Below are 12,982 nucleotides of genomic sequence, written 5' to 3'. Positions count from 1 at the left end.
AAATAAACCGGTACCTAATTTGGTTGCATCTTATATCTTAGTAAGGTCAACCGAGGTAAATGCGTCTCTTGTGGTAAATGCGTCATTTGAAGATATCTTTGATACGCAACATATTATAACTAATATAGCCGTCTGCATTACAAGTTCAGTGACCACACTTCAAACAGAGAGGGTTGCAATAGTTCTAAAATGTTCCGTTTAGAAGAAATCTTTAAAAGACGCATTTACCTCGATTGACCTTATAAGAGTCCGTGCGTAGCCTAGTCTACAGTAGAAACTTTTCGTGTGTTCGTTACTTTTCACAGAAGGTTACATTTTTTGGTACAAAATTATTTTTTCGTAAATTGATCTTGGACGTAATTTGATTATATATTTATTTTCTTGTCAGGAAAAAATATTCAACGATTTCCGATTATAGACTTTTGTTTATAATTTATTTTTTACATATTTTATTTGTAGGTTACGTATTTTCTATGTATTTTATAGCACAACACATGCTTATAAAATTTCCGCTTCCAGCCACGCCACAGTCATAGACTAGGAATCCTCTAGACGGAGTTTAGAGCAATTATTTCATGAAACCGATGCTGCCAAAAATACGGGGGTGCGGGGGGACGAGGTGAGCGAATCCCGTGCCGTGATTGGTCCGTTCAAAGACACGGACCAATCACGGCACGGGATTGACTCGAAGATGGAGTAAATTTACCGTATAAGTGGCAGAGGGGGTAGCGTTACTATGCTCAGTCTAGAGGATGTCTTGTCTGTGGCCACAGTATATATAAAACGTAATATGTTTATTTAGTGCACCTTTTCTTTTTGTTTTCGTTACATGTTCTCAATCCCATCCAATACAAATATGTCCACATATATGACGTCGCCACCACAACCGTCCTTTTGGAATTTGGCTCCACCCCCAAAGTCCAACGTCGACAACGGCGAAAAAAACGAAAATAATCTATGGTTCTATATTATCTATGGACTCTATATTTAAATGTGAACGATTTAACTGTGATTCGAAATTCCAAAACGTTGTTATTGTTTTTATTCGGTTCAAAATTGAATTTTACACTTGTTTTTCGCGCATTTATGTGTAACTTGATGTATTATCTGTGGCATTTACTCTTTTACGTTGTTATTTGTTATTTTTAACCGGTTCTATTCCATTGTATGGGTTTGAATGGGTCCTGCGTTGTATGTATGACAGTTCGGAGGTGGTTGAGGCCGTACATCCCCCTTTTTATAGGGGTGACGTCGTGCTTATGGGGGGTGGCGATACTCGTGTACCACCAGTTATACGATTGACGTATATAAATAGTACAGTTGTAGCCTCATTTTGATTAGATGCTGTTTTAGGGGTTATAAAAATCATGTTTAGTTGTTTGCACCTAAATTAGTAACAACGGAGTTGAGAGTTGTGGAGTTGAGAGAACTGTCAGTTTGGTGAAAAGCTGTAAAAACGAAGGTTAGACTTTATGTTAAATCAGTTTCGTTAATGAAACATGAAGGTAATTCCTTACAATTTAATAAGGTCGATATGACGTCATATTAAGACCAAGACCACTATTAAAAAAAATGTTTAATTAGATAAAGTAAATATATGAATTCATGGTGAGCGTGCCTAACGTGCGTTGTGGTGCGTGCAAGCTAAACTATTCGAGCCCTACTTGTGGTTCGTATAGCCATATTTTTCAGCGTTACAAACGCGGCGTTTTAGCAGCTGTGTTGGTACGGACGTATTATATCTACTCTGGTATATTTTTTAGGGTTCCGTACCCAAAGGGTAAAAAACGGGACCCTATTACTAAGACTTCGCTGTCCGTCCGTCCGTCTGTCACCAGGCTGTATCTCATGAACCGCGATAGCTAGACAGTTGAAATTTTCACAAATGATGTATCTCTGTTGCCGCTATAACAACAAATACTAAAAATAAAATAAAATAAATATTTAAGGGGGGCTCCCATACAACAGAACGATTTTTTTTGCTCTATTTTTTGTTGATGGTGCGGAACCCTCCGTGCGCGAGTCCGACTCGCACTTGGCCGGTTTTTTTTCATAAAAAATATAGATATACGAACCACAAGTAGTAGTGTTGTTCGTTGTTTGAGAAAATCGCTAGTTAAACGGAATAGTCGCTATGACGGAATTAGCCACATTGCTGTACTTACCAGTAAAATATAAAACTATTATGTTCTTATAAAATGATGCTACAACTGTACAAAAATGGCATGCTTTTTTATTATTTGACGCCACTTAAATATTCAATTTATGGATATAAATTTTAAATTATTTATTTGGATGTTAGTGCTCAAAAATGATATTTTATAGGAATCTCGCAGAGGGAATAATTTCTAGTCTGTTTATTATCTAGTCCCGTCCTATGCCTAAGAAATCTCTCTTCTCTCAATCACTCGAACTAGTCATTTTAACGTAATTATTATTATTATATTGTTGAATGAAGCATTATTTTAAGTCGTGTACGTAATATATAACTTTGTTTTTACTTAGTAAAAGGAAGTTACTGTTGTCAATGTAAACAATTTTTTCCATGTTTCAATATAATACATTATGTTTAATTTAATGTATCTCGATTGCATGCAAGCGTGCAATTATGTACCTAGTCATGTTTTACAAATATAATTTTATTTTGTGATAATTTACCGTGGCAAAATAATCAGATCTACCCACATAGATTCTCATAGAGTCATAGATCATATAGTTGGTCAAACCTAATTGTCAGTAAATAAGAACAAAAAAAACTATACTCGTCCTTTTCTTTTGGGAGCTAGTACTAGTGTAAGACAAAGATAGTATGATTATCTCTGTCTATGTTTGAAATGAGACAGCTTTGTCCTTTGACAAACTATAGCAAACAGCTTTTGTGATTTGCTTGAAGTGAAGTAGAATTTTCCAGGACCTATTTAACTTCCCTGTGGAACTCTTAACTTATTTTTAACCGACTTCCAAATCTCAAAAAGAGGAGGTTATCAATTCAGTTGAATGTTTTTTTTTGTTTTTTTTTTTTTTCTATTAAAGATTATGCTTAAAAACATCTAAAATAATGCTTCTCTCCACAATAATTGACATGACAACGCAGGATTTATTTATTATTTAACTTAAGTTTATCTAGATTCTAGAATCTCATTGATTTCCATGTTTAAGGCTTTTCAACCTTTGGTGTTAAATGCATTTACAATAAAGGCCAGAGCACACCAGCTGCGTGTGCGTAGACGTGTTGGAGCCGTGCACGCACACGCCACGCAAGCGGTGTGTCTTCTCTTATAGGGATCTGTATATTACAACGCGCACTTGCACGTGTACGCACACGCATCGTGTGTGCACAGCCCTTTAAGGTGACAGGTTATAAGTTTAGCCTTGAACCACTTTATTTATTGTATAAACTTTTGCGTTTTGTTTCACCTTTTCTTTCGCATTTATGTTTTTATTTTGCATTACATTTTCTTTTACGCTGTACTTTTTTTCTGAATACCAGTGTACAGTACTGTTCTTGTACATAATTAAAGACCCGTTTTTTGTATTATGTTGTTTAATTTATTGTCATCATCATCATTATACGTTATTTTACTAAGTCATGTCACTACTGGTGGAAGTAGAAATGGGTGGCCGTAAGGCCACTGAACAAAAGTGCCTATTAACTGTTATATTACCAAATTCTACAAATTTTAACTTACTATTAAATTTTAAAGATGTTTTAGATTATATAGATTACATTGTGTAAGAATCATTGGCGATAAAATTACAATATGTATTCGCTTTATTTTTGTTTCTAATGAAAAACAAGTGTCTGGGTGATACTGACATTTTTTTAATAATGCGTTCTACATATCTCAATATATCACCATATTTTCGGTTTTATTAGCGAAAGCGAAAATATGGCGTCTTTTTCACACACTTTTTTTTGTGAGGCGCGCTAAAATTGAGTAAAATTAATATGAAATATACAAACTAATCCGGTGATTCGTTATTGAAATTTGAGCTCTATGAGCTTTACATTAATGCTGTAAGTTGTGCGCAAGCAGCGAGACAAGGATCTACGAAGTCATCAACATACTGGACGGGGAAGGAAGAAAATGGTTCGTTGATTTTTAAATCAGTAACACTTTACTTCATGATTTCCTGGTAAAATTCAGCAGCAGACAGCTATGATCAAAATGATCTAAATACGACTCTACTGTTCAGGGAATAAGGCTTGTACAGATCATTTTGACTATTGTACCTCTACTTGGTGAGGGTTGTCCAAACTGTAATACTTACATACAGTTCTAGTATAACTTAAAGGCCAGAGCATACCGGAATTGCAATTGCGCGTGCACTAAAATGTAGCACGCACAAGTCACGCAAGCGGTGTGCCGTCTCTCACAAGGATCTGTATATTACAACCCGTACGTGCTCGTCTACGCACACGCAACCGGTGTGCACAGGCCTTAAAGTTTATCTGTAGAAGAAGGATAAGTAATGTGTTACTGATTATCTAATTATTTTAAGTTTTCGTCCTTAAAGTAGATTTTTTGTTTGTGATTGTGCATCATGTTTTGCCCCGGTAACATTGTCTGTTGTTATTTTTGTTCCAATCCATTTTAACAATAACTTGCACATCATCATTATTGGTCACTCGTGTTTACTTAATACAGGGTGACATTTGAGTCGTGATCAGTAATATGTTTTTCTAACTCCATAAACAACGAGCAATTTAATGCCCCTACTCTTACTAAATTCAGACAAGATTTTTTTTATTTTTTTGTTTATTTTTTTGTCAAATATTTTACTATTACAAGTGGCAATGTGGTATTTAAACAGCTTTGTAAGATATTTCAAATGAAAAATTAAGTAAATTTTATTTCTAACTGGGACAAATGACAAAATTGATGTCAATGACAGTTCCGATTCAAAGAGGCGATTCAATTTACTAATTTAAATATATTAATAAGCCGTTGTAATATCCTAAATCCACTTATAAAAGTAAAATAAATGACAAAAAAAAACTTGTCTGATTTTAGTAAGAGTAGGGGCATTAAATTGCTCGTTGTTTATGGAGTTAGAAAAACATATTACTGATCACGACTCAAATGTCACCCTGTATACGGGTGATGTTTTTATATTGACTTTATGGAGACTAGTTCGTTCACGTTAAGAATGCACTAAAATCATTATTGTCCGCCGGCCGAAATGAATACTTTTTTTTAAAGGTAGTAGGCATAATTTGATTGCATCATGGCTGTTGCTGAGATAGTGCAAGTATGTGGTGGGCAATTTAAAAAAGATAGTTGCAAAATGGCCTAATGTCGTGGGCCTGAATTTTCATTCTATTTGACATCTGTGAACATTACAGAATGTTAACATGGGTATATACCCATGTTGTACAGACAATAAAGGAATTATGAATTATGTTTTTTTTTCTATCAATATTGAAACTTATGCTACACTTACTCTTTTCGATGACTGTGATTAAAAGTGACTCGTATTTTTTTCTTAAAGTAACAAAAATGACAATAGACAATATAGAGTTTGGAGGTGTTAGTTTATCTGTTTTGTGCCGCTCTAGACCTAGTGTTACAACGTCCCATTTTGTAAATACGAGCAAGTGTCAAGGAAAATTTGTTTTTTTATCATACTAGCGTTATCACTGTTTTGCGGGTCACACCTTAGAAATAAGTTTTAAGTTTATTTTATTAAGATTTATGTTATTTTGTGATAATGTTTGATCTGGTATTAAGGTTTTTTTAATTAGTAGCCATTGACATAGATATCTAGGGACTGGCTTTACGGGCAATAATAATGAGGCATGACAGGGGCCAGTACAGCGGTGTGAAATCGCTACAACGCGATTGGTTGGTGAGTTCGCATCACGCGCGCGATTGGTTGACGAGTTCGCATTACGCGCGCTATTGGTCGCAACTAGTCGCGTTAGACTGCACGATTGGCTGGAATTCGTGGGTAGCACCGCTGAACTAGTACGATGTTTAGTGCCCCATTAGCCCGTCCTTAGATATTATACGTCAATGTTAGTAGCCAAGCGAGCGAGATGTTAAAAAGTGTTACAACACGATTAGGGCTGTACTAAGAAGAGTACTTTTAAAGAATAGGGCTCATTTAGACGACGCGCGAACTCGCATGCGATTTTAGTTACATTGCGGACTGTTGGTTGCGTCCAATACAACCGACCGATCAAAACCCGCAATGTAATGAAACTCGCATGCGAGTTCTCGCATCGTCTAAATGAGCCCTATTCTTTAAAAAATTAATCGTATCGAAATAATTATGACAGCTCCTTCACTTAGCTATTTCTGCTCTTGCCTTTATTCACATTTTTGTTGTCAATGACGAACTATTGTCATTTGAAGTATGGTGTCGACCGTTTCATGTATTTTTGTTACATAGGTATATTTATATTTGTAAATTTATTCTAAATAGAAATGTATTTGACTCGAAAACAGTGATGATCGCACTCATTGGCTATTTTTCGTTATCTTTTGTAAAACGCTTCGCTTTGCTTGAGCTTCCTGCGGTGGCATGGATGTGACCAACATTTTAATTTAACATTCCATTTCAACACATCATTAAATAAAATGGACAAGTGCAAGTCGGACTCGCCCACCGAGGGTTCCGTTTGCAACAGAAAATGAAACTGTCTAGCTATCACGGTTCATGAGATACAGCCTGGTTACAGACAGACGGACAGAGGAGTCTTAGTAATAGGGTCTCGTTTTTACCCTTTGGCTACGGAACCCTAAAAAACATATCCGATATCATGAGCAATAAGATACAAAATGTCCATTTAGGACTCGTTTTGTTGTTATTTTTTGATAGGACGCATGTCTTATTAGTTCCTCCAAGTAATCCTAATAGAAACTACATCCCGCACGATCATCAGGGGCCTGTTTCTCAAAAGCTTGTAACTTGTAATACTAGCGTATGTCACTTTTTGACAGCTTTTGTTAGAAAGGGACTTCCACTTGTATTACAGGTTACAAGCTTTTGAGAAACGGGTCCCTGGACTTTAGTTACACAGATTAATTAGTTCATTCATTTCCGAAGGATACTACTGGATCTATAATAGACAATATGACTTTCAATTGAATCACCTGGATGATAGGCTGATCATAAATCATAAGACATATTCCTTCTATATGCATATGGGTAATCCAGCTAGCACTTAGTGGATTTCTCTTATTGGTAAAGAAATTTTTTATACTGTATACATGAACCTAGTATTTTAACTGGACCAGGCATGAGAGGTGGGGGGAAATGACCGAACGGGATAGTCTTATGTATCTTTCAGTAGAAGTAGCAGCGAAAGCGCTATTATTGTTTGTCCTTGTCACCGTCTCACTTTTTTTTTTAATTCCCCACCATAAATTAGTATGGATTATGGTGGGCAACAAATAAATTCGACCAATCATAGTGTCGCATTGCGTATGTTTTGTCCCTCACGGAGGCACGCGTATACCATTTCTATAGGATCCTACCTTCTATGGTATAGCATGTCTCTCCATTTGTATTTGACTTCCTAAAATGTGTCTGAAGTCCATCCAACGTCACATAACGCGCTCAGCGATGGTTTCTCTTAACACTTGTTTGTATCAATGACTAATCGTGTTATTGTATTTGAGTTTGTGAACATTAGACGTATCATGAGTCCATATTGATGCAAAAACAAACATATAGGTAGTTTAAGAACAATCAGCGGCCGTAGCACGGTCGCATTTTTATCACCTGTCACTATGCCTATCACGTTCTAACAAGTATGTAAGTGCGAAAGTGACAGGCATAGTGACAGGCGATAAAAATGGAACCATGCTGCCGCCACTGGAAAAAGTGGCCTTCAAAATATGTGCCGTTTTCAACCTAAAGGGCAGTTTTTGTCGGCTGTCAGTAAGACGCTATTTCCATAAAGCTTCAATTTGAAATCACCTTTTTGACAACCGACAATGTGGTACCTTTTAGTTGAAAATGTCACATATTCTTGTAATAAGGGAGGGTGATAAAGTATTTCTTTGAAACTTGTTTGTTACGTGGGTTGACTTGGGGTTACGTGTCATAATATCAGTCGAATTACCTTCTTAATATTGGCGATCACAATTATTATGCCAATATTTGAAAGGGTGGTTGATCTTAGGCAAGTTACCCGTTACAGATATTATTTTAACTTCCGTGTCATTTAACCTCTCAGTTCCCAGTGGCTCCTATATGAGTCGGAATTGTATGGATTTGAGAGGTCCTGGGAAATGAGGGGTTAATATTAATGTGATTAGGATGTACACTTTACTATCTGTGAAATATCAACTTACAGCGAAGATATTACGGGTGAGGTTTTAAAAGGATATATAAGGCTTTTTCATACAAATATTGTATATATCTTCTTTCTGTCTTTATATGTCTCCCTCTTATATTTTGCTGTGTCAATGTGGGCTCCTGGTTCTATCTTGTATCGCGTCCACATGAATTGTCCTATGTGCATGTGTCTTTAGAATATTATAATAGCAAATTCTTGCTCTAATTGTTGAGGTACCGACTGCAACAATAAAGAGATCAGCTTTATACTTTTGTAAAAAAATATCTTTTACAAAATAATTTTGTCTAAGTACAACTACCTATATTGTTTATCTTTGCCAATGTTTCAATAAGTTCAGTGTGGTACCTAAACCAATAGAACATGTAATCATAAAAAATGATTGTTCTATACAACCACTAGGCCATTCTGACTTAGTCCCTGTGTATTTTATACTGTTTGTGTTGTCCAAAAGTTTTATAACTTCCTAAGGCCCACGGTCCTAGGGGTTCATCCACATATTACGTTCCAGCAACAGGGGTGGGGGGCAGTCCTATCTATATCTAGGACCTATCTAAAAAAAATTGAGTGATGTAATTAATGGATGACCCCCAGATATATACCCCTTTATTCAGTTCGATGAAATTTAAATGGCTGGGGCCTCAGGAGATAATTTCAACAATAGTCCGAAAGTCGTTCTAACTTTGTGTTGGTTCCGGTTGGGATTGGTTTGTGTTCCCCTAACCGATTAACCTACCCACCCCTACTTCGTCATCTAATGTTCCGCCATCTTGCAGTTTTGGATCGGCCGCCATCGCAGCTGAGCTACCTCGACCAGTTCCTGAAGGAAGCGCCGACGGAACGGCACTATGATAATGTGCCGGTCAACAACGATGAAAAGGTCAGTTTTTACAACTGCTACTGATCATTGGTAGACTTTATCTACTTGAAATAAGGCTTACGTTGCGTAGTGAACTCAGTGATTTATTAGTAGCCTTAGGGCTGATTTAGACGGTGCGTGAACTCGTATGCGATTTTAGTTACATTGCGGACTGTTGGTTACGTCCAATTCAACCGATCAATCAAAACCCGCAATGTAATGAAACTCGTCTTCGTCTAAATGAGCACTAGGGGGAAGGCGGTGCGAGAACTCGCATGCGAGTTCCATTACATTGCGTCATTTGATCGGTCGGCTTAATTGGTGTAACCTCAATGGTCCGCAATGTAACTAAAATCGAATACGAGTTCGAGCGCCGTCTAAATGAGGCCATACTCGTAAATCGACATGGTGGGGCCACACACTCGTCGAGTGGTATGGGAAGTATGGCGGCCGATGACGAGTAACGTGGCCGCACTACGTCTCTGGCTACTACCCATACCACTCGTCGAATGTGTGGTCGCGCAGATAGGTTTGTTTGAGGTGGAATTAGAATCCTGCCCAGGGCAAACTCTGATTTTCGCTTTTTTTTAGTTAAAAGTGTACTAAAGCTTCCAAGTGAATTTCATTAAAAACAATGATATTTTTGTAATACAGTCAGCAGCAGAAGTGTTCAAGCGGGCGAGGTGTTAAAAATTATCATGAAACGCTCTTATTCTTTTAACAAAAAAGTCGTGTCAAGATCATTTTAAACACCTCGCCTGCTTAGCAACTTCTGCTGCTGACAGTACATGGTTTGATAAACTCGTTGTTTTGACGCTACTTTATGTATTTTTGTATACCCAATTACATTTTATCTTACGTCAAATAAATCTTCAACAGTGTCACCTCCATTCAATTTAATATCGTAATTTGAGCTCTATTTCATAACCCATAGAATACTTAATCAAAAGAACATGAAATGGGCGTGGCAATGTTAAAACCATACTTCTTTTTTCGTATAATTTACGCTTAATGTATATACTATCGTTTGCTGTTTACGTTTTATTTTCCGCCGTTAGATGTCGCCGCAGTACCGATACGGAAACGTACAGCACTGTTGCAGTACGCAGGTATAGCTTTGTCAAGTACAGTCAGCAATAGTTAGTGACAGCCAAAGTAGTCAAATATATTGCAACTACTGATCTGGAGATTGGGTTCTATGATCAAAGAGTGTGCCTGAAGAGAAGTCAAACTTCATATCATTTTGTTTTGATTACGGAAATAACGCGCTCACGTCACGTTTACCTGTACGGCTACCATCAGTTTGGCACTCACATAAACGCCGTCGAGAACGTAATTTACTTTCTATACATCTCGCTCTTACTCGCATATTAGTGCAAACGAGATGTATAGAAAGTAAATTACGTTCTCGATAGCGTAAATGTCAGTTTTGACACTGTCAGTGACTCATGGTACGGGCTCTGAGAGCGTTATTTGACAAAAGCAATGTGGTAACTTGTATTAAGTCAAACACAGCCCCCGGTTTGACGTTCTCTTTGGGACCGTTTTGTCTAAGTGTAAGGCCTGAGTGGACGCTCGAGTTGAGCGTGCAGCGGGGCGAGGCGTGCGGCGTGCATGTTAAACAAATGCAAACGTATAGGAGCGGCCTTAGTGCACGCTGCTCAAATTACTTGTGAGCCCGACGCCACGCTGCACGCCCCGCCGAACGCTCCGCTTCGAGCGTCCACTCAGGCCTTACACTAAAAGTGTTTTACGATATCTTGTTTGGTGATAAGTTTCAATTTAGTTTTGGCAAGAAAGTAATAGCAATTTACTTTATACTTTAGGTACAAATCCACGATAGCAACACCAGAGTTCCCATAGAAATAATGATACGTTACGATACTTACGATGTATTTGACCTCTTTGTCTGGCATTATTCAATTTTGACTGTGTACGTATGTTATGTTCGTAGTTGTGTACTGTTTGTGCATGTCTTTATTTGTAAAAGGAATATCTAAAACGTAGTGTTGTATGTTTTACTAGATTAATGTAATGTGGACTATATGCATGACGTGATTGAGATTGATAAAATAAAAGTATGTAGTTAGAAATTAGTCCAATCAATTTATTCATATGCTGATGTGTATTTTTTATCAATAACATAATTTTGAAAAATTTAGCACTCTTGATATGCGTTGTTTCAGTTTCTGTGCATGATATCAGGAAAAACATAAAAGCAGTGCTCGCGTTGTTAAACTTTATCGATTCTAAATGAAGTCAAAAAAGATGCACCATAGAGCATGGTAGTGATTCTTCCCTAAATAAGTCCTTAGTTTGATTGTCAAAACATTTGTCAACAGATGATGTACGGCTCCCAGCAATCGGCAGCGTTAAGTGGCTCCGTGGAATCTCAAGACGAGATGGAAGCGCGCGCCGCCACGCCCGCCTCCAGCAAGAGCTCGCCCAGCGAGATGTCCACGGTAAGTGTATGATGTACTGTAGCGGTCAGCTGCCGCTCCGTCGAGTCTCGGAGCAAGGATGATGCACGGCTCCCAGCAATCGGCAGCGTTAAGTGGCTCCGTGGAATCTCAAGACGAGATGGAAGCGCGCGCCGCCACGCCCGCCTCCAGCAAGAGCTCGCCTAGCGAGATGTCCACGGTAAGTGTATGATGTACTGTAGCGGTCAGCTGCCGCTCCGTCGAGTCTCGGAGCAAGGATGATGCACGGCTCCCAGCAACCGGCAGCGTTAAGAGGTTACATCTTAACTTAATATGGGTTTAAAATATGAACTTTCGTGGGACGACATCGTCATAGTATTTGGCTGCTGCCATAGAGAAAAAAATACATAGAGTGCTCACTCCATACATCAGTTTTAGTACTAAAAAGACTATTAGCATCTAGCATCGAGTAGCGGTACTATCAGTACTGCTACTTGACAATAGATGTAGCATCGACCGGAAAGTCTTATGCTGTTGAGATAAGACTTTCCGGTTGGTGCTACATCTATTGTCAAGTAGCAGTACTGATAGTTCCGCTACTCGATGCTAGATGTAGACACTGAAATTAATAGTCTGAACTGATGTATGGAGTGAGCACTCTTGTCTTACTTATTTCTCTATGGCTGCTGCCAACTTCCAAATGAGCAATATGTCCGCCACAGTAATGCACGGAGCGAATATTAATTCCCGATTATTCCGCAGGATCCTTCCTTAGGCCCCGTGGTGCCGGGCAAGCAGAAACTCCACCAGTTCCTAGTGCGGACCTTCAGCAGTCCCACCAAGTGCAACCACTGCACGTCGCTTATGGTAATTATAACTTATGCAGTAAACAGCGCCATCTTTTTTTTTTTTTTTTTTTTTTTTATTTTTTTTTTTTTATTTTTTTAAGTTCTAAACAATTAAATGAATCGCAGAGTTTAATGTTTCTTAACTGCTAAGCCAAAAATGGCTTGTTTACAGCTAGAGTTCGGACTAAATGCACTACATAGGTACTTAGTTATAAAATTGTACACATGTTACATTAAAGTTACGTTTTATAAAATATATTCATAATTACTTGATGATAACAGGTATTTTTTTACATCTTTATTTGATTCAGGATTGGTTAGGTATAAATCTTGTAAATGTTTCGGAAGGGTGTTTAATATTTTTGACCTATTAGACCTCTGTTAGACCTATTAGATTTCTGACCTATTAGATACCTCATCGAACCCTAGATGGCTTATTGATCTACATAAAGGTACTTAGTTCTCCAGTAAGGTAATTAGTTCCCTTTACAGTGCATAGGTGGCGCTGTAATTAGTTATTATTATTTTAGGCTAGCGAATTTGTAAT

The 12,982-nt window shown here is 37.7% G+C and overlaps 1 protein-coding gene across 1 annotated transcript in view; it reads left to right on the top strand.

The window, feature by feature from the left end:
* The window catches only part of LOC134658854 (serine/threonine-protein kinase Genghis Khan), a 104,344-nt gene that overhangs the window by 56,075 nt on the left and 35,287 nt on the right, over nt 1–12,982 (top strand). Inside the window, exons 27-31 of the mRNA XM_063514526.1 lie at nt 4,038–4,091; nt 9,085–9,188; nt 10,226–10,276; nt 11,510–11,629; nt 12,350–12,454. Of these exons, the coding sequence (XP_063370596.1) occupies nt 4,038–4,091; nt 9,085–9,188; nt 10,226–10,276; nt 11,510–11,629; nt 12,350–12,454 (434 nt within the window). The remainder of the gene's footprint in view (nt 1–4,037; nt 4,092–9,084; nt 9,189–10,225; nt 10,277–11,509; nt 11,630–12,349; nt 12,455–12,982) is intronic.

The sequence above is a fragment of the Cydia amplana genome, chromosome 23, assembly GCF_948474715.1.
Source record: "Cydia amplana chromosome 23, ilCydAmpl1.1, whole genome shotgun sequence".
NCBI classification, from domain to species: domain Eukaryota; kingdom Metazoa; phylum Arthropoda; class Insecta; order Lepidoptera; family Tortricidae; genus Cydia; species Cydia amplana.
The sequence above is the reverse complement of the archived record's forward strand: the minus strand, read 5'-3'. Positions and strand labels throughout refer to the sequence as shown.